General features: G+C 43.7%; 2 protein-coding genes across 3 annotated transcripts; both read left to right on the forward strand.

Moving 5' to 3' along the window:
• The first annotated feature begins 478 nt into the window (after positions 1–478).
• Positions 479–7,698, forward strand: ei24 (EI24 autophagy associated transmembrane protein). Its single transcript, XM_041242492.1, has 11 exons — positions 479–609; positions 2,133–2,266; positions 2,917–3,062; positions 3,668–3,728; positions 4,039–4,105; positions 4,387–4,511; positions 4,602–4,721; positions 5,158–5,269; positions 5,534–5,645; positions 5,859–5,933; positions 7,063–7,698. Exons 2-11 carry the CDS (start codon positions 2,225–2,227, stop codon positions 7,214–7,216), a joined length of 1,014 nt encoding a protein of 337 aa, XP_041098426.1. The 5' UTR covers positions 479–609; positions 2,133–2,224; the 3' UTR covers positions 7,217–7,698.
• A 2,389-nt stretch (positions 7,699–10,087) lies between these two features.
• stt3a (STT3 oligosaccharyltransferase complex catalytic subunit A) lies at positions 10,088–19,601 on the forward strand. Of its 2 annotated transcripts, none has more exons than XM_041242494.1 (18): positions 10,088–10,185; positions 11,511–11,632; positions 12,041–12,101; positions 12,506–12,627; positions 12,996–13,141; positions 13,439–13,529; positions 13,654–13,760; positions 14,324–14,488; positions 14,807–14,987; positions 15,078–15,233; positions 15,552–15,643; positions 15,856–16,011; positions 16,389–16,577; positions 17,262–17,378; positions 17,868–17,970; positions 18,355–18,543; positions 18,999–19,114; positions 19,238–19,601. In XM_041242494.1, the coding sequence occupies exons 2-18, from the start codon at positions 11,545–11,547 to the stop codon at positions 19,274–19,276; spliced, it is 2,118 nt and encodes a 705-aa protein (XP_041098428.1). In that variant the 5' UTR covers positions 10,088–10,185; positions 11,511–11,544; the 3' UTR covers positions 19,277–19,601. The 2 variants fall into 2 exon arrangements, with proteins under 2 accessions (XP_041098428.1, XP_041098429.1); XM_041242495.1 differs by lacking the exon at positions 10,088–10,185 and adding an exon at positions 10,278–10,302.
• Positions 19,602–21,769: the final 2,168 nt, after the last annotated feature.

The following is a 21,769-nucleotide window of genomic DNA, read 5'->3' on the forward strand; positions in this document are numbered from 1 at the left end:
CTCATATTTTGTTTTCTTAGTTAGTTTAGAAACAGGCTACCTCACTGACTGAGGTGAACACTTGTTAACCAAACCTAAAAGTAACAGCTTCAAAACACTTCTGAAATTAGATGCTAAGGAAGGGTCCGACTGACAGGCTGATCATTTTTTTCACATTGTACTCCTAACAATACATATGTAATACTATTTATTATTTTTATATTGTTATTTGAAACAATTTGACCAAATAAAAAAATAATAGCATTTAAAACACGCATACACAGTGATGCAGCATCTTCCAGTAAAAAACAAAACAAAAAAAAAAAAAAAAAATAGTCTTTTTAATACATTTCCCAGACACAATCGTGCAACGAGTATCCTAGGCTGAGCGGCTCTGTGTTTGACGGGACTTGTAGTCCAGAGCGGCTCTGCGTTTCACGTTCTTAAAGCTGCATAGAACTACACGTCCCAAAAACCCTCGCTGGCAGGAGCGGGGCATGCGCACTACGGTTTTGTAGCGGGCCTGGGAGCTGGTAAGGGCTGGTCAAGTTTAAGTGCGAGAAGAAAGGAGCGAAAAATAAGAGATAAAGGAGACAAAGACAAGGGGGCACAGAGACGGGGTTACACGAGGTAAGGAGGGGGCGACAACCACACGCTTTCGTATTTCATTTGATCTTTCGGGTCTTGTGTTTTTCACAGAATCAGAAAGCTGAGGAGAGGCGGGGGTGGTGTTTACCACTGCGATGGACAGCTGATCATGCGTCCCGCACTGAGGTGGATCTAGACAGAGACAGAAAGCAGATGAGGGGTGCACTGATTTGGGGAACTAGGGCGAGTTATAGGGGTAATCGGGATTGAATGGGGCTTTTGCACCGGGGGTAAATGGAGTGGAAAGCTTTTATGATGATGATGATGTGCAGGACGTGTTGTTGAATCCGACTGGGTGAACAGATTGTCTTCAACCTCTTAGCTACTGGTACATGCATAACCCCACGGTCTAGGGCTAGTGGTGTACTGTGTTGTAATTTGGTATGTTTTGCAATTGCTGAGTCTGTACGGTGTCACACCTGACTGTGCAACAATACTTTCTATTTCGGTTTTACGAGTTTGTATTGTAGTCGTACGTTTTGTTTTTTTTTTTCTCTCAACAATAAAGCTACTTTTTTTTTTTTTTGCCCTATAACCTTACCCCCAACACACTCGCATACAGTATCGACGCAAATATAATAACACACTTTACGCTCACTGTCATCTTACAGTGTAGGGTGTTGCAAACCCTTCATTCCCCATTTTTGAGGCACACAATTAAGTGGCTGACGTCGTGCTTTTTATTTTCAGCATATATTTCGCTATTAAACATTTGATTGTACTAACTGGGGAGAAATATCAATTTATGTAGCCTAGAGTCTCTTAATACTGTGTAGTTAAGAACTATATCTTAAATCAGCACAAGAAACATTGGGCTACAATTGTTGCTTTAATAAACCTATATTGTAGACAATGTATAACCCTAGACTAGTTAAATTGTATAACTGTTGAAAAGTTACAAGTTGGTGTAATGTCATGTTTTGTTAGTTGTAGTTTTGGTTTGTCACAAGCACGTCAAGGGGTAATGGTAGATTTTAATAATCCAACCTTTCATTCACATAACAACTGCCCTGCAAGTTATCCTCTTGTAGATTAGCTTTCCACTTTCCACACACGTTAGATTCGTCCCCTGTGCAACCTGTATTAGGGCCCTACCTAAAACATGGAACTCCCCTTGATGCCCTGTGCTATAGGGAGCCTCAAGCAGGATCATAATTATACTATGTGAAGCGCTTTTAATATGTACAAAGCACCATGCCACCACTTTCACGCAGTGCCCCTTTTGGATATTTTTCTCTGCCGTTTTTTCACCCCATAAACCTCCACTCTGCTCATTTAAATGCTTGCTCTCACAGCTACAAACCTCATTCGCTGACCTACACAGCTACCTGTAAATGCTACACAGGGAGTGAGTCTACAGTGTGGTGGCAGGCAGACTAGACTGGCTTCAAAAGTAAGGAAAATAAAGTCAGGGCGAACAGTTGTTGCACTAGCATATTTTTCTCTTTATGACGTATGGACTAGCAGGTGCCCTAAACTGTTTGTGCCCTCTCTGTCTGCCCCAGGTCCTGTGGCTTGCTCCCAGCCGACATGAGAGACTCCTGTACCCTCTGCTCCCCTTCATTCTGTTGCTGATGACTTCGGGGCTGTGCTGGAAATGGCAGACAGTGTCAGAACCTTCCTCCATGATGTGGCGACGGTCAGTACCGGTGGAGTGTGGTTCTGGAAGCATTTAAAGTAATGCAGGGGTGGCAATAAGACTCCCGTTGCATAGCAGTTAGAGCCATTCTCAGTTTTACTATCTTTATAGACACACCTGAACTTGTTACCTATACACTGTGGCTTATCAAGTTCGTAGCAAAACCTGGAGTGGGTGAAATGCTGTGCAATAGGAGTCTTATTTCCATCTCAGTGACGGGTTAAAATGTGAGGATCAAAGCTCCACTATTCAATGCACTGTGCTTTAAAGAGACACTTCTAGTGTTGCGCTGTGCACTGAAGCCTGTAAGTGCAGAAGCCCGCGCAACACTAACACACTTCCCCCACAGTCCGTGATTCTTTTCAGAAACAGTTTTTGCTGAAAGAGTTGGTAAGCATGGAGAAGAAGCAACAATAGACTCATGCAGAGCACACTTGATTGCATATTAAACAGGTATGAAATTGAATAGGTAGTATAAAGTATCCATTTAAACAGAGGAACCATCTACCCCTGCAGTTCAGTCTTAGCATTTTTTTATATCAATAGATACTGAGTAACATTGAATTTGTTATTTTGGATCGGCGACTGTAACTTTATTGTGTCTGTCAGCACTAACAGGATCTTTCTCTCTCCTCTATCTCGTTCTCCAGGGTATAAAGGACTCGATTTTAGGGATCAGAACCATCTCCAAGCTAGATGCTCGGATTCAGCAGAAACGGGAAGAACAGAAGCGAAGGAGGGCGAGCGGGGCTCTGGCACAGCGGCGGGCACAGAGCGAGGACCGCAAACAGGAGAGGTGGGTGAGGCTGTACCCAGGCCTGGCGTCAGCACTGTGTCCTCTCAGCCTGGAGGGCCCACAGCTTGCCTAAAACTTGAAATGTCTTCTCTAATAAGAGTCAGGATCTGCTACCCTGCACTTGGTCGTCTGGATCACAGGACAATACGAAATAACACTTTGCACGTGTCCCTTCGGCCATGTGACTGATTAACATTTAAAGTAAGGTGGAAGCACATGTGATTATGAATTCCTTGCTCGTTTTTTTCTTTCAAGTACCTGTGGAGATATAACACCTGTGGTTGGCAATAAGACTCCCATTGTGTAGCAGTTTGATCCATTCCTAGTTTTACTGTGAGTTTAGTAAGACACACCTGAGTTTGTTACCTGTACACATTGCGGCTAATCAAGGCTGTATTAAAACCTGGAATGTGTGAAACTGCCCTGCAATTAGAGTCTTATTTCCATCCCTGCTTTGCATGTGTCACTTTGGCTGACTGATTTGTCTACCGTTTTCAAGTAAAGTGTAATGATATGCAATTATAAATTCCTCGTTTGTACAAGTGGAGATGTAATTGTTTTGGTTGCTTCAGTTAAGGATGCAATGTCTTTGGTATCTGTTGCAGTGAACCCAAGCTGGCAAGCCGAATCTTACAGTGTTGTGCATGGAACGGAGGCGTATTCTGGGTAATGTCATATTTATATACAGTACAGACTTGAGCTGAGTGGAAAAGTTTTGTCCCTGGGGTCAAAGAGGAATACCTGAAGGATGAGGGCATTCTGAGCTATTGTTCTAGGCTTCTGCCAGCAAGTACAAACATGCCTTTCCTTATAAATGCCAGCCAAGTGTTTTTACAATACAGATATTTTCTTGGGCTAAAAAAGGCCACTGACTTTCTAAATGTATCATATTTAAATGGGGCTCTACAAATGGTAGTGTTCTGCGTTAGATCAGCCCATGGATGTGAAAAGAGTTGTTTTTATTTTTCTCTTGCAGCTCAGTCTCTTCCTCTTCTATCGCGTGTTTATCCCTCTGCTTCAGACTCTCACGGCTAGAATTATCGGTAAGCAGAAGTCAAAAACCTTTTAGAAACGCTGAGCATTTTGAGAAGAGCTTTGAAGCGGCTTTTAAAATTCTAAATGTAAAAAGTTGTCAGGATGTTAACGATGAAAAGAGAAGTGACAGGCATGTTATTTAAACAGCTGTAGCAACACATAGGGATGTGTAACAATGTATTTTTCGGATCCCCGCTGCTTCCTTGTTGACGCCATGTATCCCAGCAGTATAGATGCAATGCATGTTTGACTGTAATGTTTATGCCGTGTTTGTCCCATGATTCTGCAGGTGACCCCTCTCTGCACGGCAATGTGTGGTCCTGGCTGGAGTTCATCTTGACCTCAGTGTTCAGCGCTCTCTGGGTCTTGCCCCTCTTTGTTCTCAGTAAAATCGTCAATGCCATTTGGTTCCAGGTAAGGTAAGAGGCTGGGAGAGCTTCAGCACGTTGCTGAGGAAACTGAACGAGGTCCCTGAGCACCCTGTCCTCTCTCTTTGTGTTCCAGGACATTGCAGACCTTGTGTTCGAGGTTTCGGGGAGAAAGGCTCAGCCCTTCCCCAGCATCAGTAAGATCATCGCTGACATGCTCTTTAACCTTCTGCTGCAAGCTCTCTTCCTCATTCAGGTAAGTGCTCGGGGCCGCTGTGTCACAGACTGTGCTTACCTGTGCCTGCTGAGCTGCTGTGGCGCCTGCAGCCTGTCGTAGGATGCAGCTTCACCTTGCAATGAATGAAGAATAAAACACATGAGATACTGTAGTCACGTTTGTGGAAACTCTTGAATGACTAGTGCCAGGGATGGAAATAAGACTTTTGTGTGGCATTTTCACCCATTCCAGGTTTTACTACAAGATTATCCACAGTGTACAGGGAACAAACTCACGTGTGTTTGATTAAACACAGTAAAACCAGGAATGGATCGGACCTCTCTGCAATGGGAGTCTTATTTCCACCCCTTGAATTGTAGCAAGTGTCTTAACGGACTGGTTGTGTGTTGATCTCTAGGAGACTGTAGCATTACTCACAGCTCAGTGCTCCTTGTGGTTGTTTTTTTCCTTATAGGGCATGATCGTCAGCCTTTTCCCCATCGATATCATTGGTCAGATGATCAGCCTGCTCCACATGTCTCTTCTCTATTCCCTCTACTGCTTTGAGTACCGCTGGTTCAACCATGGTATGTGCTTCCTGTTAATCTAGTGGAATTGTACACTGTCCAGATATCGCACAGTGGAGGCTGGGGATACGGTAATTGATTTTTGGGGGCCCTTTTTGTATAAGGAGACCTCTGTACAGTAGTCTGTGTGGACAAAAAAGAATGCATCCTACAGTGACACGTTCATGGGTGGATGGGGGGGGGGGGTCAGGATGGTGTTCTCTATTGTAATGTGAATGGAATGCATACTCCATGCAATCTTGCTTTCCCCTTGCTGCTGCCCAGGTGTTGAGATGCACCAGCGACTCTCCAATATTGAGCGAAACTGGCCCTATTACTTTGGCTTCGGACTGCCCATGGCTCTGCTGACTGCTCTGCCCTCCTCCTACATCATCAGGTATGTCGGCGAGGAATCAGGGGTTTTATTAGGGTGTTTGATTGTAGTCATTAAGCACAGCAAGGTTGCATCCCTCGTTGCAGTTCTGAAAGATGTATAGTTGCCATTGTATGCAGTTTATTCTGCTTCAGATAACCGCGCAGCAAGGACAAATTTCTTTTTTTTTTTTCTTCTAGTTTTAGTAATAAACCCAGCTGTGCTCTCTCTCCCCAGTGGCTGCCTGTTCTCAATCCTATTCCCACTCTTCATCATCAGTGCGAACGAGGCCAAGACTCCTGTTAAACTCTAGTGAGTACCGCAGGGCCTGTTCATTCCTCTGTGCCTGTCAGCCCCACTTTTCCGATCTGCACAAGGCTGCCTAGTTCCGTGGAGCAGAGTAATAGATGAACGTCCAGCAGCTAATTCACGGAACGTCTTCTGATGTGGATATATCACTTGTAATCGTGCAATTCGTAATTCATTGCAATTACAGTGTCATTGTAATTAAACCGTGCCACACCTGCGCAATTGTAATTCCACCATATCACTGATTCATTACAGTTCAATTCCGCAGGTATTTCTCATTCGATCTTCATTGTTGCATTTTCAACCACGTTTGGTGACCCCGTTTGTTATGTTTCTGTATTTGTACCTGTGATTATTGCTCGCTTATTTAGAATTCACGGAGTAAACGTGCATGTGTAAAGTTTAATGTTTAATTGTAATTTATAATTGGAATTACTGTAACTAATTGTAATTGCAATCTGAGCAAACAGTGCTGCTGTCATTATAATTCTAACTGACCCGAGGTCTGTGTTGATGCAGGATGCGCTCTTCATGTTTCTCATTGTTGCTCTGTAAACCTGGCTGCATAGAGTCTGCATTGCTGCTGCTACAGCACATTTACATTGTCTTGCCACAAATTAATGCAGTATGGCAACGCATTCATGAATACTGTTCTGATACTTATAGAGTAAGCCACAAGATTTATATCTGCATTTTGGGTGTGCATCTTGTGGGTGTGTTCATATTGTCTTAAGCTGTTGTTCTTTGATAGTAACAAAGTGTTTCCTTAAATATTGGAAAGGAGAGAAATGTCCAGCTTTCACAGAATGGAAACATTTAATGCTGTGTGTGTCAGAGCTGGAGAGGTCCTACCAGACAGATAAAGCACAATGAAATTACTGCCTTAGAATGTGGGTCTGTTTCTAAATGAATTTAGACCAATGATATATATTGCTGTCAGCTTACTCCAGTGACTGTTAAACAGTGCTGTAACATTTGTAATAATTATAATAATTATCACTGAAGGTGAGGGTTAGGTGGTGGGTTTAGATTTATACATGTATGGATGTTACATATTTGATAATATGCTTGTATTATAAGATTGCATGTAGGTTTAAAAGTAATGGTGCATGTCTGTCTGTTTCCCCCTCAGCCACTTTCAGCTGCGTCTCTTCTCTCTGGTTGTGCTGATCAGTAACAAGCTGTTCCACAAGACTATGCACCTGCAGTCCTCCCTCACTGCCTCTGTGTCCAGCGAGAGACTCCCCTCCCCTCACGCCTCTCCTGCTAGACAGCGCCCCCAGTGAGCCGGCCCAGACTGAGCTGCTCTTCTTGACTGACGTGACCGCCCTGCCCTCGTCCAAAGACATTACACAGAACCTGGCAGCAAACGGGTTTAAACCTGGAAAGGCTTTATAAAAGGGTTGAGTTATATTTTATTTTTTGAAGGGGGTGGGGGGGGTTGTCCAGTTTTTTGGGTACATTTGTATCGTCCTATGTAATGATGATTTTATTTATACATATAAAAAAGTCATAATTTGTATGTGAACAATGTTTTATAGCATTTGTGACTGCCCTGTGCCTGAGACCTGCATTATTGTTTGTACAGATTCAGTGCCATTTGCAGATTTAAAACACAATGCATCCTTTTTTTTTTCATTCATTTTCAGGCTCCAAACAAGTTCAGCAGAGTTTAGTTTGGTTGTCCTTAGTTACGTTCATGAGAGGAACGTGCATTTATTGAAGATGGACACACCACTATTACTCCCAAAAGTTAAGCCTGATTATGGTAAAACACAGACAAAGATGTACATGCAGCAGCTAAAACATTACGAGTCACTGCCTGGGGGAGAGGAGCGGAGGGCAAGCAGTGAAGAAGGGCTTTCCTTTGAGATTGCCAGGCCAGTTTCATGTTTATGATTTGAAAGTTTTTAAAACAGTGATTTTTATAGATATAGATAGATAGATAGATAGATAGATAGATAGATAGATAGATCTTTTTTTTTTTTTGTTTGTTTGTTTTTAAACTGTTTATCTCATAGGCTTTTGGCTTGTGAGAGAACCAGGGGCGTAAAGAATTTGAGTGGGGGACTGTAATTCCAAAGGCCAAACCTGCTTCTATGAACTGAATTATAAAGAGTAGGGAGACTTACTGTGAAGGAATCTGAAGGAGTCTGTTTCTCTGTAGCTGGAGAAGTGTGGTGGAGTGTGACAGACAGACAGTGTATCCAGGACAGTAAACAAGCACATTCTCAAACAGCATCAACCACAATGCAGTGTTCTGAAGTCTGATGCCGTAGCCGCAAACAGTCTTATTAAGTTAACAAAGGGCAAGCTGATTTATCTGTGGTTATGACTTGGGATGATCATTCACAGCCCTGCTAAAATAGCTTCAGTGGTACTCTAGACACGCGCGAGCTCAGATCAGCATTCTACCGCACTGAAATGCACAGTAGAGATGACTGAGCTATCTAAGCACCACTGCCCAATCAGAAAGGGCTCGTGGTAATAAGCATTCTCAGACAGCTGGGCTGCCTGCGTGCAATATGTAGGCACGAGTTCTGGGCTGCTTGGCTTTTAAGACGTGGTGGTTCATCAGATGGCACCGCGGTGGAAGGGAGTATCAGTGATCGAGTCCTACACCTGCTGTGAGGTCTGTATTTACAGAGGACTGCGTGGCTGGTGATAGCAAAAAAGTTTTTATAATTCCCATTTGGGTAGGAAAAGGAACCAGTTTTTATACATGTGCCTTCATTACAATGCAGCTCTTTCTGGTGCAGGGCTGGTTATAAGGCAGTGGTTCCTACAATAGCGAGTCGCTGCATACTGTAGCGCAGCCTCTTAACTATATGGCTATAGAGGGTTGTGAGCGTGGGAACACTATTGCGCGCCAAAGGTCCTGAAATTAAGAAGATACCCCCTCCCCCTTTGGGACCAAGCCAAGCAGCCCTGTCCTTCTGCCCCAAGCCATACTGAGGGAATAAGAAGTAATCCTGTTTCTATATGTTATATATTCTTATATATGTTTAGGAGCAGGCTGTGTTGAAGGGTGATACCTCAGCCAGTTTGGCCCATGTAAATGGGGGGGGGGGGGTGTAATAAATGTATTTACTGATTGTGAAAGAAGCATACTGAGACAGGTATGCTAGTTGATCATTGTGAAGTTTTGTAAAAGTATTATGCATTTCTTTCAATAAACTGTCAGCACACACACACACAAAAAAAAAGTGTTTATGTGAATTATCTGTGTACAGAATTTGCAAGCAGACATGCAATATACAGACAGCGTGCGCTATCATTTGCATAGAAGCATTGAGTTGACCAAAATGATCTGGCTGCTACCAATTTAAATAATGCAACACGTTTTAAAGATGAGATAAAATTAATGTAACCCCTTTTTTTTTTAAATCACTGTATTGTTACCAATAGTAACAATAGGGATAGTCAATTTTAGTATCTTGAAGGTGGCAGTAACCCCTTGTATCACGAGTGAGGTGGTGAAGTTTGACACTGGTCACAGTTTCACACTCTTCATTTTATGATCACATAAACACATCTGTCTGGCTGCTCCGGTCAAACCCCTTCCCTGCCTGGGTGGCAGCACAGAACACAGCATCTGCACATGGGGGCGGGCGATGCTGTTAGGACTTGAGCTGTAAATAAAAGAAAGCTGACCACTCGGCACATCAATCAGCAGGACAAGAATAAGATCTCTAACCCAGAGACGGAATTACAGAATTAGAACCGGCGTTTGTGGAATATGAATAGAATGAACTGGGCTATCAACACCACAGTGTTCTGCAAAACAAAGTAGGCTAAGCTGCAGCCGTGCAGCAAACGAAACACAGATAAACTGTATTTGATTCAGAGTTTTTGGCAAAATAATGGCTTCGATTTGTAAATGCTCATGCAGTAAATCTATTCTTCTGAGCCGTGCTGTATGTGAGTCTTCACGGTGTGTAATTTGTCATCCAGCCTGTGGGTGTCGCCACTAAACCCTCGGGCCCGGATGCTGATCCTCTTGCTCAGAATGGGACACGTCAATGCTGGAGCGGCAGAGAAACTTGACAGCACTCACCGGCCCGCCTCCTCTGCGTGTAACAGACAGGCGGCATTGACAAATCACGGAATGCCTAGCGTCCCGGCCGGAGACCATCAGCCAATGGGCTGCAGCCCCGGATTGAGTGGGCAGGAACACGGCTGTTGCAAAGGTAGATTGCGCGGGAGTGTGCTTGTGCAGCTGGAGCCGTGGAGGAGGGAGTGGAACTCATTGAAGGTGGTCTAATTAATGCAATTAATTCGTATTTACAGAAGCAAACTACAGAAACATTCAGCATGCCGCAGCATTACTCGCAGTGATTCGGGGTCCTGTGCGTTTGCGTTTCTTTGCACGGTATTTGATCGCGTTCCTGTGTCAGTTTGCAAATTCTGATTATTTCCATTGCAATGTTTTCCATTGCAATACGTCTCCTGTGGATGTTTACGATGCCAGCTGTATTCGGGGAAATTGATTTAAAGTTACCTTTCTAATGAAAGTATTGAATGTGGTGTTTGTTTAAACACTGACACATGGTCAACTTTTTAAGCTGTGGATAATAATTTGGATGCGATTTTGATAATGCCGCACAGGTCCCGATACGTTTAGTGAAATACCTGCAACTAGACAGACAGTAACATTAGTAAAATATGTGTAGGGTTACTAGACGTCGCCGGCCGGGTTGCAATGTTGCAACAGTACGTGTTTTTTGTGTCTCTCTTTGGAAGGCGTGTATAACGTGTCCTTAAATCTCAGCAGTGATTTCATACCCTATAATTACAAACGTGGGTCTCCCCCTATATATATATATATATATATATATATATATATATATATATATATATATATATATATATATATATATATAAGCAAGCCCACAAGTGTAACAAGTGTGACGTGACTCGTGCTGGTCATAGACCTGTTACAATTATTATTATACGTGTCATTTTAAAATGCTACCGATTATTTTTATTCTAGTCGTTATCGTTAAACTTTATAACAATACGCGTGTACGTATGCTTGTTAATGTATTTTCCGGACTCAAATGAGAAGCGTACTCTTGTCTTTTAAAAAGTATAATGAAGGTTTTACCCTTAGTGTCAAGAGTCAGAAACCTTTTTTCACTGCACGTCTTAGCATTGTGCACTTAAACTTTCTGTGCCAAATTGATTTTCTTCACATTGGTAAAATGAATTTGCTTCTGTTATTTGCTCTGTTCATTATGGATCAGAGTGCCCCTCTTAGACTTTCTAAAAACCTAGTTTTACTTTACCGCTGAGCCTAACCCATGAACATTGTCCTGCTTTGAGGACAGGGTGCTTTGTAAAACAATTTAGCATTTTTAACTACCTATTTAAATTCTCTTAACAGTGTTGTTATGACAGCTTGCTCCGATTTTATTAACTGCAAAAGTCTACATCTACCAAATTACACAAATGCAGCTTGTGTGTTTTTTTTTTTTTTTCAAAGAAAATGAATGTGGTTCTGAATGGGTTGGACAGGTTGCAGGAAGGACTGCCTTGCTAATTCCTGCCTCTGCAGCTCTGACTCTTTCTTCTTCTCAGGTGTTTAGGTTTAGTTGCCCCTCCCCATCTCAAGATGATGAAGTTGGGCTTCCTCAGGCTGTCCTACGAGAAGCAGGACACGCTTCTCAAGCTGCTCATCTTATCCATGTCAGCAGTGCTGTGTGAGTATCCTGCACAAACACACCGGCACAGCACAAAATGCACAACACTCAGCTCTTACAAAAAACCGTCTTCAAGCAACTGGAGCCTCAGCTTTTAGCTGTCGTGCTCCTTGTTGGTGGAACTCTGTTCCGCTTGACATCCGGCAGGCTGAAACATTGGATTCTTTTAATTCTAAATTTGAATACATACTTCAACCAAAGCGTTTTTCTATAACTGGTTGTCGCTGGACTGTGCTGTACACATGAGCTCTCTTGTTTGGTTTTTAACTTTTGTATAGCGCTCTGGGATGGCGTGACGGGCACAATATAAAAATACATTTGTGTTGTGTTTTAAGTGTTATCTGTGTTATTACTGTGCTTTAGTTGGCAGCTAGTTATTAATGTCCTCGACTCCCTGTCTCTTGACAGCGTTCTCCACCCGTCTGTTCTCTGTACTGAGGTTTGAGAGCGTTATCCATGAATTTGACCCGTGAGTACACTTTTTTTTTTTTTTTTGTCACCAACAATTTAATAAGGAAAATAGAGATCCCAGTGTTTCACAACAGCAGAACTTATGTTAATTTATTTGAGGGGTGAGCAACCCTGGTCCTGGAGAGCCACAATCCTGTAGGCTTTCTGGACAACCCTTGTCCTGGAAAGCCACAATCCTGCAGGCTTTCTGGGTATCTTTAAATCATCAATGGCTAAAGACATGGAAACATGTTAGTGTTGACCAGTTAAGAAAATAATATTTCAAGTCATTGAAAACTAGAAGTCCCTGCATCTCTCCAGGACCGTGGATGGCCACCCCTGATTTAATCGTTTGTCAGTGCAAGTATTTAGTCCAGTAGATGTTGTGTGATACACAGGTAAATCACAGGTGTGTCTTCCCAGATACTTCAACTACCGCACCACCCGCTTCCTCACTGAGGAGGGTTTCTACAAGTTCCACAACTGGTTTGATGATAGGGCCTGGTACCCACTGGGGAGGATCATCGGGGGAACCATCTACCCAGGTGTGCAAGATCAGACATCCTCACTGTGCAGCTTATATAATATTAGACAGCTAGCCAGTAACTGCACAAGGTGCATATACAAAGATGGAAGTGAGACTCCTATTGCTTAGCAGTTTGATCCAGTTCTAGTTTTGCTGTGAGTTTAATAAGACACACCTGAGCTCGTTACCTGTACACCTTGGCTAATCAAGCTCATAGTAAAACCTGGACTGGGTTACGTTGCTATGCAATGGGAGTCTTCTGTCCATCCCTGGTATGCTGTGGATACTGAGATCAGTTAAGTGATCAGAAACAAACGCCGATTTTGATCGTGTTCAGTTTCAAACCCTGGCGCTAGAAGCATTGTTTTCTTTGTTCCTCTCCGGCAGGGTTGATGGTCACGTCCGCAGCTTTGTACCATGTTCTGCACTACTTCCACATCACCATCGATATCCGCAATGTGTGCGTCTTCCTCGCTCCGCTCTTCTCCTCCTTTACTGTCATTGTCACCTACCATCTCACCAAGGAGCTTAAGGTAAGGAGACTGGCAGGGTATTAAGAGTGTAACACTTAGACTTATTACAATGCACAGCTTGTAGTCCACTTCACTGAGCACTGCAAGCATATTTCAGGGGTGGGCAGAACTGTTTCTACTCGAGTTTGGAGGCAGTTGTTTTTTTAAATTGATTTCAAGTTAAAGCAGAAATAATATCCGATTTGTAGTCTATGAATTAAATTGTCGGTTAAGGGCTATACAGAAATCAAAAGCTGCATCCAAACCTAACAGAACCTTAACTGCTGCCCTTGTGTACTTTTTTTCTTTTCCCCCAAGGATGCAGGAGCTGGGCTTCTAGCGGGGGCCATGATCGCCGTGGTTCCTGGCTACATATCTCGATCTGTCGCCGGCTCCTACGACAACGAGGGTGTGTTTTTATTACAAAACATTTGTTTAGTACTTTTCTTACACCTAGAAAACGTCTAAAACTGTCAAGGCCACAGGGCGTGCCTAATGTTTCATGTTTTTTAACCCCACACACACACACACAGGTATTGCGATATTCTGTATGCTGCTCACCTACTACATGTGGGTCAAAGCTGTGAAGACTGGCTCCATCTGCTGGTCGTCGTTGTGCGCGCTGGCATACTTCTACATGGTAAGTCGAAGGACCTCCTGTTTTATTAAGTTTCTAACCTGTCCTCTCGTTGTAATGAAACCAGTTCTGATGTCTGTAAATGAGTCTGCCCGATACCATTTGCTGTGCTCGTAAGTTTCCATTCACTGATTCCAATATTCAAAAGTTGCACACACAGTGGAAACATTGCAGTTTATAAACAGAAATCAGATAGCGATCAGTTACCTAATGTTCTGGGAGAAAGCTCAGTTATGGAGATGGTGGTTAGGAGAGGATTCAGGTAGCTTTTCACACTAGACCTGTCTTTTAAATATCTTGACTGTGTGTGTGAGGCTGAACTTTGAACGCTGGTTTCCTAACTATCTAAACACTGTCAATGTCTTGACAGGAGTTGCAATGTTTTTCCAGGCACAGAACATACGTTTCTACACAAGGTCAGATGTACCCCACTTTGTGTGTCCTGGGTTGGGAAACAGCCTTGCAGCTGAGCTTGAGCACAGTGTTCTCAGTCTGTTGCCCCCCACGGCGTCTGTTTTATTCTTTGGAGTAAGCGGTTTGACCGTGTTCCTTGCTGTGCGCTGCAGGTGTCGTCCTGGGGAGGCTACGTGTTTCTCATCAATCTGATCCCCTTGCACGTGCTGGTGCTGATGCTGACGGGTCGATTCTCCCACCGAATCTACGTGTCGTACTGCACTGTGTACTGCCTGGGCACCGTCCTGTCCATGCAGATCTCCTTCGTCGGTTTTCAGGTACCTTCCTACTGCCTCTCACTGCCCGAGGCGGGGCTTTGTAGCAGGCATGTTAACCTGTTTTAGCTTTCAAGCTTCATCTAAGACCAGAGATGGAAATAAGACTCCTATTGCATAGCAGTTTCAGCCATTCCAGGTTTTGTTAAGAGTTAATTAGCCAGTGTATAGTTAACAAGTTCAGCTGTGTCTTGCTAAAGTCGCAGTAAAACCAGGAGTGGATCAAACTGCTATGCAAGTGGAGTTTTCTTTCCATGCCTGCCAGACTGATGGACTTTCAGTATCCTTACTCTCTCTCTCTTCCTCTCCTGTTTCCCCCAGCCGGTGTTATCGTCCGAACACATGGCTGCTTTCGGCGTGTTTGGGCTGTGTCAGATCCATGCCTTTGTGGATTACCTACGCAGCAAGCTGAACCCCCAGCAGTTCGAGATCCTGTTCAAGAGCATTATCTCCCTGGTGGGCTTCGTCCTGCTTTCCGTGGGCACGGTGCTCATGTTGACAGGTAAGGGGAGCCTCCCGGGGTTCACTTGCACGGGTCGCCACTGTGGAGCGGATCGTTGATTTTTTTTTTTCCCTTTTTTTCTTTTTGCAGGTAAAATCTCTCCCTGGACTGGCCGTTTCTACTCTCTTCTGGATCCCTCTTATGCCAAGAACAACATCCCCATCATCGCCTCTGTCTCTGAGCATCAGCCCACCACCTGGTCCTCCTATTACTTCGACCTGCAGCTGCTTGTCTTCATGTTCCCAGGTACACAGCTGGGACTGTCCCCTCCTGCCACCTCGCCGGGTCCACCTAGGAAATATATGGGCTAGCCAGCCATTGCAGTGGAAAGCCGTTGTTTAGTAGTTGTCAATATGCTGTGGGTAATCAAGCTTGTATTAAAACCTTGAACAGGTGAAACTAATATGCAGTCTTATTTCCATCCCTGGTATGGAGCACAGTATAAATATAGACAATACTTGGTAGAAATCCCAGTAACACAAACAAAATGAGGGTGATTGTGGTCACTGATGTACGTTCTTGAAATTCTTAGTCCTTTGTTTTTTTTTGTTGTCGTCATCACAGTGGGTCTGTATTACTGCTTCAATAACCTCTCTGATGCCAGGATATTCATCATCATGTATGGCGTTACCAGCATGTATTTCTCAGCTGTCATGGTAAGTGGTCATTCAGATCTGAATCTTACACATTTATTTTTAGATTCTTTTAGAGCTCTTGCAGTCAGCTGTGCAATTTAGTGGCATTTAACCACGCAAGTCACAGATCCACAATCTGCATTTTGTGGCACATTGCAAAGAACAAGAATAGAAGCAAAGTTGAGGCATGGTTAGTTCCTGTCACTGCGTGGTGTAACCCTGTCTCCCCACAGGTGCGTCTGATGCTGGTTCTGGCCCCTGTCATGTGTATCCTCTCCGGGATTGGGGTCTCTCAGGTTCTCACCACCTACATGAAGAACTTGGACATCAGCCGGCCCGACAAGAAGGCGAAGAAGCAGCAGGACTCCACCTACCCCATCAAGAACGAGGTGAACTGAAAATCCTCCCCTTTATAAAAGCGTACCACTTTGTAAAAACATAGACATGGGTAATAAAGCATAAGCAAGCATTGTGAAATCCAGCGAGGTATGGTAAAGCGTATTAAAAATGAAGCTGCAGAATTACATTGTCGAGATACTGTAGTAAACTTTTTTCTCCAGTACCATGCAGTAGTCTTCTGTCACTCAAGTCAAATGTTTGTGTATTTTTTTTATGTACCCTGAAAAACAACGCACTTAAAACTATATTGTGATCCTGCTTAAAACGGAAGCAATTCTCGGGTGAGTGACTGTGCTCAGCCTGCGTGTCTATCCCAGTTGTTGCGTGGTGTGTTGAATCAGTGCAGTGACCGTGTTTGTGTGTGCAGGTAGCCAGTGGCATGATCTTGGTCATGACGTTCTTCCTCATCACCTACACCTTCCACTCCACATGGGTGACGAGCGAGGCCTACTCCTCCCCCTCCATCGTCCTGTCGGCCCGCGGGGGCGACGGCAGCCGCATCATCTTCGACGACTTCAGGGAGGCTTATTACTGGCTGCGACACAACACCCCAGAGGTCAGGACCCATTGTGTGTTTCAGGGGACAGGCACTTTACTGACGCATACAGGAGAGGGGTGGAATGATTCGCTGGGTGCAACGGTGGGGTCTATTCCTGAGTTTCAATTCCAATGTCTTTCAAATCAAGTTTTTTTTGAAGGACTTGGAATTTATATTTTAGAGACATTAATAATTGTTCAGCTGCTTTCATTTGAAGCCAGTTTAACTGACAGTGACTTAAATGGTTGCCACTGTGAGAAGCTCATTTTAACAGAATACTGCTGATTTGTAATTTTGATCAGTGATGTGTTGGAATTGATTGAAAGGGAACTGGAAATGGCAATTTTAAAAGGGAATTGGAATTGACCCCAGCCCTGATTGTGTAGAGATGAATGGTGATATTTTCTTTCATAGTGTATGGTGTCATAGTAGAGGTACCATGACAAGCACGCTATAACTCATTGTGGTTTTTGACTGAAGAATAAGTGTGTGTTGTACTGTAGTTGGTATTAATACATACTCTCCCTAACCCTTACGTGTTTTGTCTTTGAGCAGAATTAAATAATCTTCTGCTTCCTACAAGTAGCACCCCAGAAGCACCACGGGTGTCCTGATGCGGATCGGATCGTGACCTGCTTCTCCTGATGCATGTTGAACCGTGGCAATGCTGATGCAGGCTCTGTGTGTACTGCTTTCTTTCAGGATGCAAAGGTGATGTCGTGGTGGGATTATGGTTATCAGATCACAGCCATGGCCAATCGAACGATCCTGGTGGACAACAACACGTGGAATAACACCCACATCTCCAGAGTGGGACAGGTGGGTGCCTCACTCACTCATTCACTAGTTTTATTACCAGAATGGGAATGCGGGGGTAGAAATTAGACTCCTATTGCATAGCAGTTCACCTGCTCCAGGGTTTAATACCAGCTTGTTCAGCCGCAGTGTATAGGTAACAAACTCCAGGTGTGTCTTATTAAACTCCTAGTAAAACCAGGAATGGATCAAACACCAATCCAATGGGAGTCTTATTTCCATTCCTGGAGTGTATCTCAATGAGACAGGAAAATCACCATTCTATCAGGTGTTTGTGATGCTGAGATGTGGCCCAATTCAATAGTTTAACTATTTTAAACATTCCTGGTACATTGTTGGTCTACTGCTTACTAATTCACACTTTTGTGGAACACAAAACAGTCGTATGGCTAATATGTGGTCTATTTTTAAACTTGAACTTTGTTAATTTCTTACCTTGGTAGCTTTCTGTGAAATACAAAACCTCCATAAAGGAAATCTTTCTTCACGCAGGCTATGGCGTCGACGGAGGAGAAGGCTTACGAGATCATGAGGGAGCTGGATGTGAGCTATGTGTTGGTCATCTTTGGGGGGCTGACCGGATACTCTTCTGATGGTAAACTGATTCATTTTAGTTTTTCATCCGATCTTCAGGTTCTCATTCATTCATGCTGAAATGTATGACCGGTGGCTTTATAGACCAGAATGACACGGACAAAACCAATTCATGATGATCACATGAGGTTTTATTTAACCCATCAGCGCTTGTTTCCTTAAGATATACAGGGATGGACAAAAAGGTCTGAGCTTGTTGTAGCAACTGGGAGTGGGAGAAGTTCCCTTTTATTAGGATTTTTAATTCTTCAGCAAGTGTGCAACACCAGGTTTTAAGAAGACTAACAGCACGCCAGCTTTTCCTGATAAATTCCTAGGTGGCTGTGTTGCCATGTCTGTGCTGCTTTTCCCATGGCTGCCTGCCTGTTTGCTTTCTCTCTGCTAGACATTAACAAGTTCCTGTGGATGGTGCGAATCGGAGGCAGCACCGACACGGGGCGGCACATCAAGGAGCACGACTACTACACCCCCACGGGGGAGTTCAGAGTCGACAGGGAGGGCTCCCCCGTCCTGCTCAACTGCCTGATGTACAAGATGTGTTACTACCGCTTCGGACAGGTCTACACTGAGGCCAGTGAGTGTCCAGCACAATCCTCTCTTTATATTGCGACTCTAGTGTCCTCTACCTGAACACTGCTGCTTATAAAGCTTCGGTCTGTTCCACAGCCCAGAAGTGTTCGAGTGCAGCCGTTGCTTAATTCTGAATGCACGCTAATTTGTATAAGACACGTTCTGGACAGCTAACACAGCAGTTAGCTATGCGAAATTAATTCGCCTCATATTGATGCAAACTAAACTAATTGGGGAGGGGGGGGGGGGGGTAGAAATGTATTTGTGCTGCTGGTCCAGAAAGTCTGCTGTAGTGGAGTTGTCTTTCCTGTAATGTGCCTCATCGCAATACAGAATGCAACGTGTTAATTGATCCTCGGGAGGTTGTTTGATACACTGGAAAATCCACAGTGTTTCTGTGTATGAAGACTCTCGTTCTTGGAGCTGATCTCACGCTCCCCCCACCCCCCTCTACCACAGAGCGCCCCCCCGGCTATGACAGGGTGCGGAACGCCGAGATCGGGAACAAGGATTTCGAGCTGGACGTGCTGGAGGAGGCGTACACCACAGAGCACTGGCTGGTCAGGATATACAAGGTGGGGGGAGATCGAGCACGGGACACACCAGCCTTCACGGGTCTGATCTGTTCAGGATCCAAGGAGAGGGGGGGGGGCAGAAGAGTGTTCTGTGTTCCTGACGGTTCTCTCCTCTCTCTGTAGGTGAAAGACCTAGACAACCGTGGTCTTTCCCGGACATAACCCTGCCTGCAGCTCCTTTACCACTCGCACACAGCACTGAAGCCCTTCGCCTGTGCCACAGAGAAATCCAGCCCAATTTGTTTCTCTTTTTTATATAAAGTTTGTAATTGCAGGAAGAGATTTGATTTTTTTTTTGTCTACTGTAGAATTGCGGAAATGAATAAATGAAGAGGGGTGGGGTGGGGTGGGGGAGGAGAGAAAGGGAGAACAAAAAAGTGCGAAGCGTCCAATCTGGTGTGAATCGCTGCCTGAGTGACGAAATCGACGGTTCTTGTGTCTTAAGCTTTTACATTGATCAAATAAATAAAAGGAGAAAACGGGGAAACGGACTGACTTTTTTTTTTTTTATTTGTATAAATTAACATTTGAATCCCTTTGCTACTACAGAGATACCAGGTACAAACTGTTTCATATTGGATAGGGGCTGACATGGAAATGGTAAGCTTGTGCTAAACAGCTTGGTGCAATTACAAGGGGAAATACTGTGTTTGTGAGAATTTTGCAGCGTGAATGTTTATCCCAGACCAGACACTGCCCTGCTTCCCTGGAGTTGTACACGATCGCGTGGAATGAGCCTGTTTTGCGGCCAGGGTGAGGGGGTAGTTTAGGCTCGACCTCAATCTGGTTTTTGGTATTCCTCTAAAACTACAGACTGACGAGTCCTCTGATTCCACACATTGTTTTGTTTTATGGGTAAATCTGTTTCCTTTCAAACTGGCCATGTGTTCTACCCTTACAACAGCAGCTGAAACACAAAGCAGGCCCTTTGCATTGTGTAGTCAAACAGAGCCGTGTACAGTAGTTGTGAACGCTGACTTGAGTGTGAAACGCTAAATCGTCACAGGGTCATGTGAATATGAGAATTTTTCATATTACATCGCAGTGTGTTGAGCACATCGTGTCAAGGGGAATGCTGGTCCAGTCTGCCCGGATGAGTGGGGGCTAGGATATCACTCTCCCTCTCTCCAGAGAGTACTGGACAGCGATTAATCTGACCTGAATTATTACAAAGACATTTTGGATCAATGAAAAAGAAGTACCATTTCTAGTGATATAATATGCATTCTGTTGAAATCAATTTCCAGTATCTGCTCAGTATGCCACACGCACAGGGGAAGACAGTGTACTGTTCCCAAAGACCATTGCTTTTTCTGCAGTCGTTGTTTTCATGAAATAATTACCTTGAAGATTACAGGTTTATATTGAGTGATTACAAAAACTGCAAACGCGCCTATATGCATGAAAAAAAATGAAACAATAGCCTGTTCTTCAATAAAATAAAATAAAAAATTGTGAAGAATTACTGATGAACATTCACAGCTGTAATGGTTCGCTACTGCGTCTCGGTTAACGACCTCTACTGTGCATGTATGTGACTTTGCAATAAACAGCATTGAGAGGAATAATGATGTTTAGCTTTACTTTCAAATGCCCCAGCTCTTCATAGCTGGGCTACACAAATCAAGGATTCTGCGTTTCCGTAGCGTCTACTGAATAAACATGGCGCTTGGGTTTTTGGCAAGCACACAGGCGCTCGCTGCGCACAGACTCAATCCCGCTGCTTCCCAGTTCTGTCTCGATTCGCTCTCAGCTGCCGCTGCACTGAACGAACTCTGTCGCCCTCTCTCCGCACTGCCGTGCACCGAGATGAACCCGGATCACCCTCTGCGTGCACCACGGTTCAGGGAGATGCCTCGGTGCAGCGCCGGCGAAGTGAGGACACGAACTCGGGTGACCCCGGTTGTGGGAGTGCATGCCTGCGCTCCGTGGTGCAGTGCGAAAGAGTCAAGCCAGTGCACAGGCTGGATGGTAAATAAACGATACGCACCCTGCTTTGTATCGTTTGAAACTCAGTTGAGAAACAGTAGGGTCTAATTCTTTTTTAATGTAGTAAAAAAAATATTGTTATTAAAACTTATATATGTATTTTTTTTTAAAGATATTGAGTATTTACTCGTTAAAGGGATGTGAATATTGTGTTTTTTTTTTTTTTTTGTTTGTTTGTTTTTATTTTTTGTAATAATATAAAAAGTGACATCAACACTACATATTCTGCACGTCAGATCCGAGGCATTATGACATCGGTACCGGTATTTTCTCATTTAACCTTGGAGTTGAACTGGAGACTGGACGGTTAGAACACAAGATTGTGATTTTATTGAGCAAACATAATTCCGTGATATTGAATATATTTGAGAAATATCACAGGCTGGTAAGTTAACATGTTGTTTCGATTTGATAGTCTTTTATCAAATATTTTGTAATTATAATATGCAACATATTTTGAGAGAGAGAGAGCTTTCAAAGTACTCAATTTCATGTATAAATATTCTTTAAGAAATCGTTTTTAATCTATCGTTTTATATGCTAGAATTTCCCAAACCATAACTGCATTTTTTAAAGTGGCTTGGTTACCTATTATGACATCATCAGGTATGATGTCACAGACAGCACTGATGTGCCAGGTGCGTCCTGCAACGTCATCTTTTCTGT

The sequence above is a fragment of the Polyodon spathula genome, unplaced genomic scaffold (genome assembly GCF_017654505.1).
Source record: "Polyodon spathula isolate WHYD16114869_AA unplaced genomic scaffold, ASM1765450v1 scaffolds_1299, whole genome shotgun sequence".
In the NCBI taxonomy this organism is placed as follows: Eukaryota; Metazoa; Chordata; class Actinopteri; order Acipenseriformes; family Polyodontidae; genus Polyodon; species Polyodon spathula.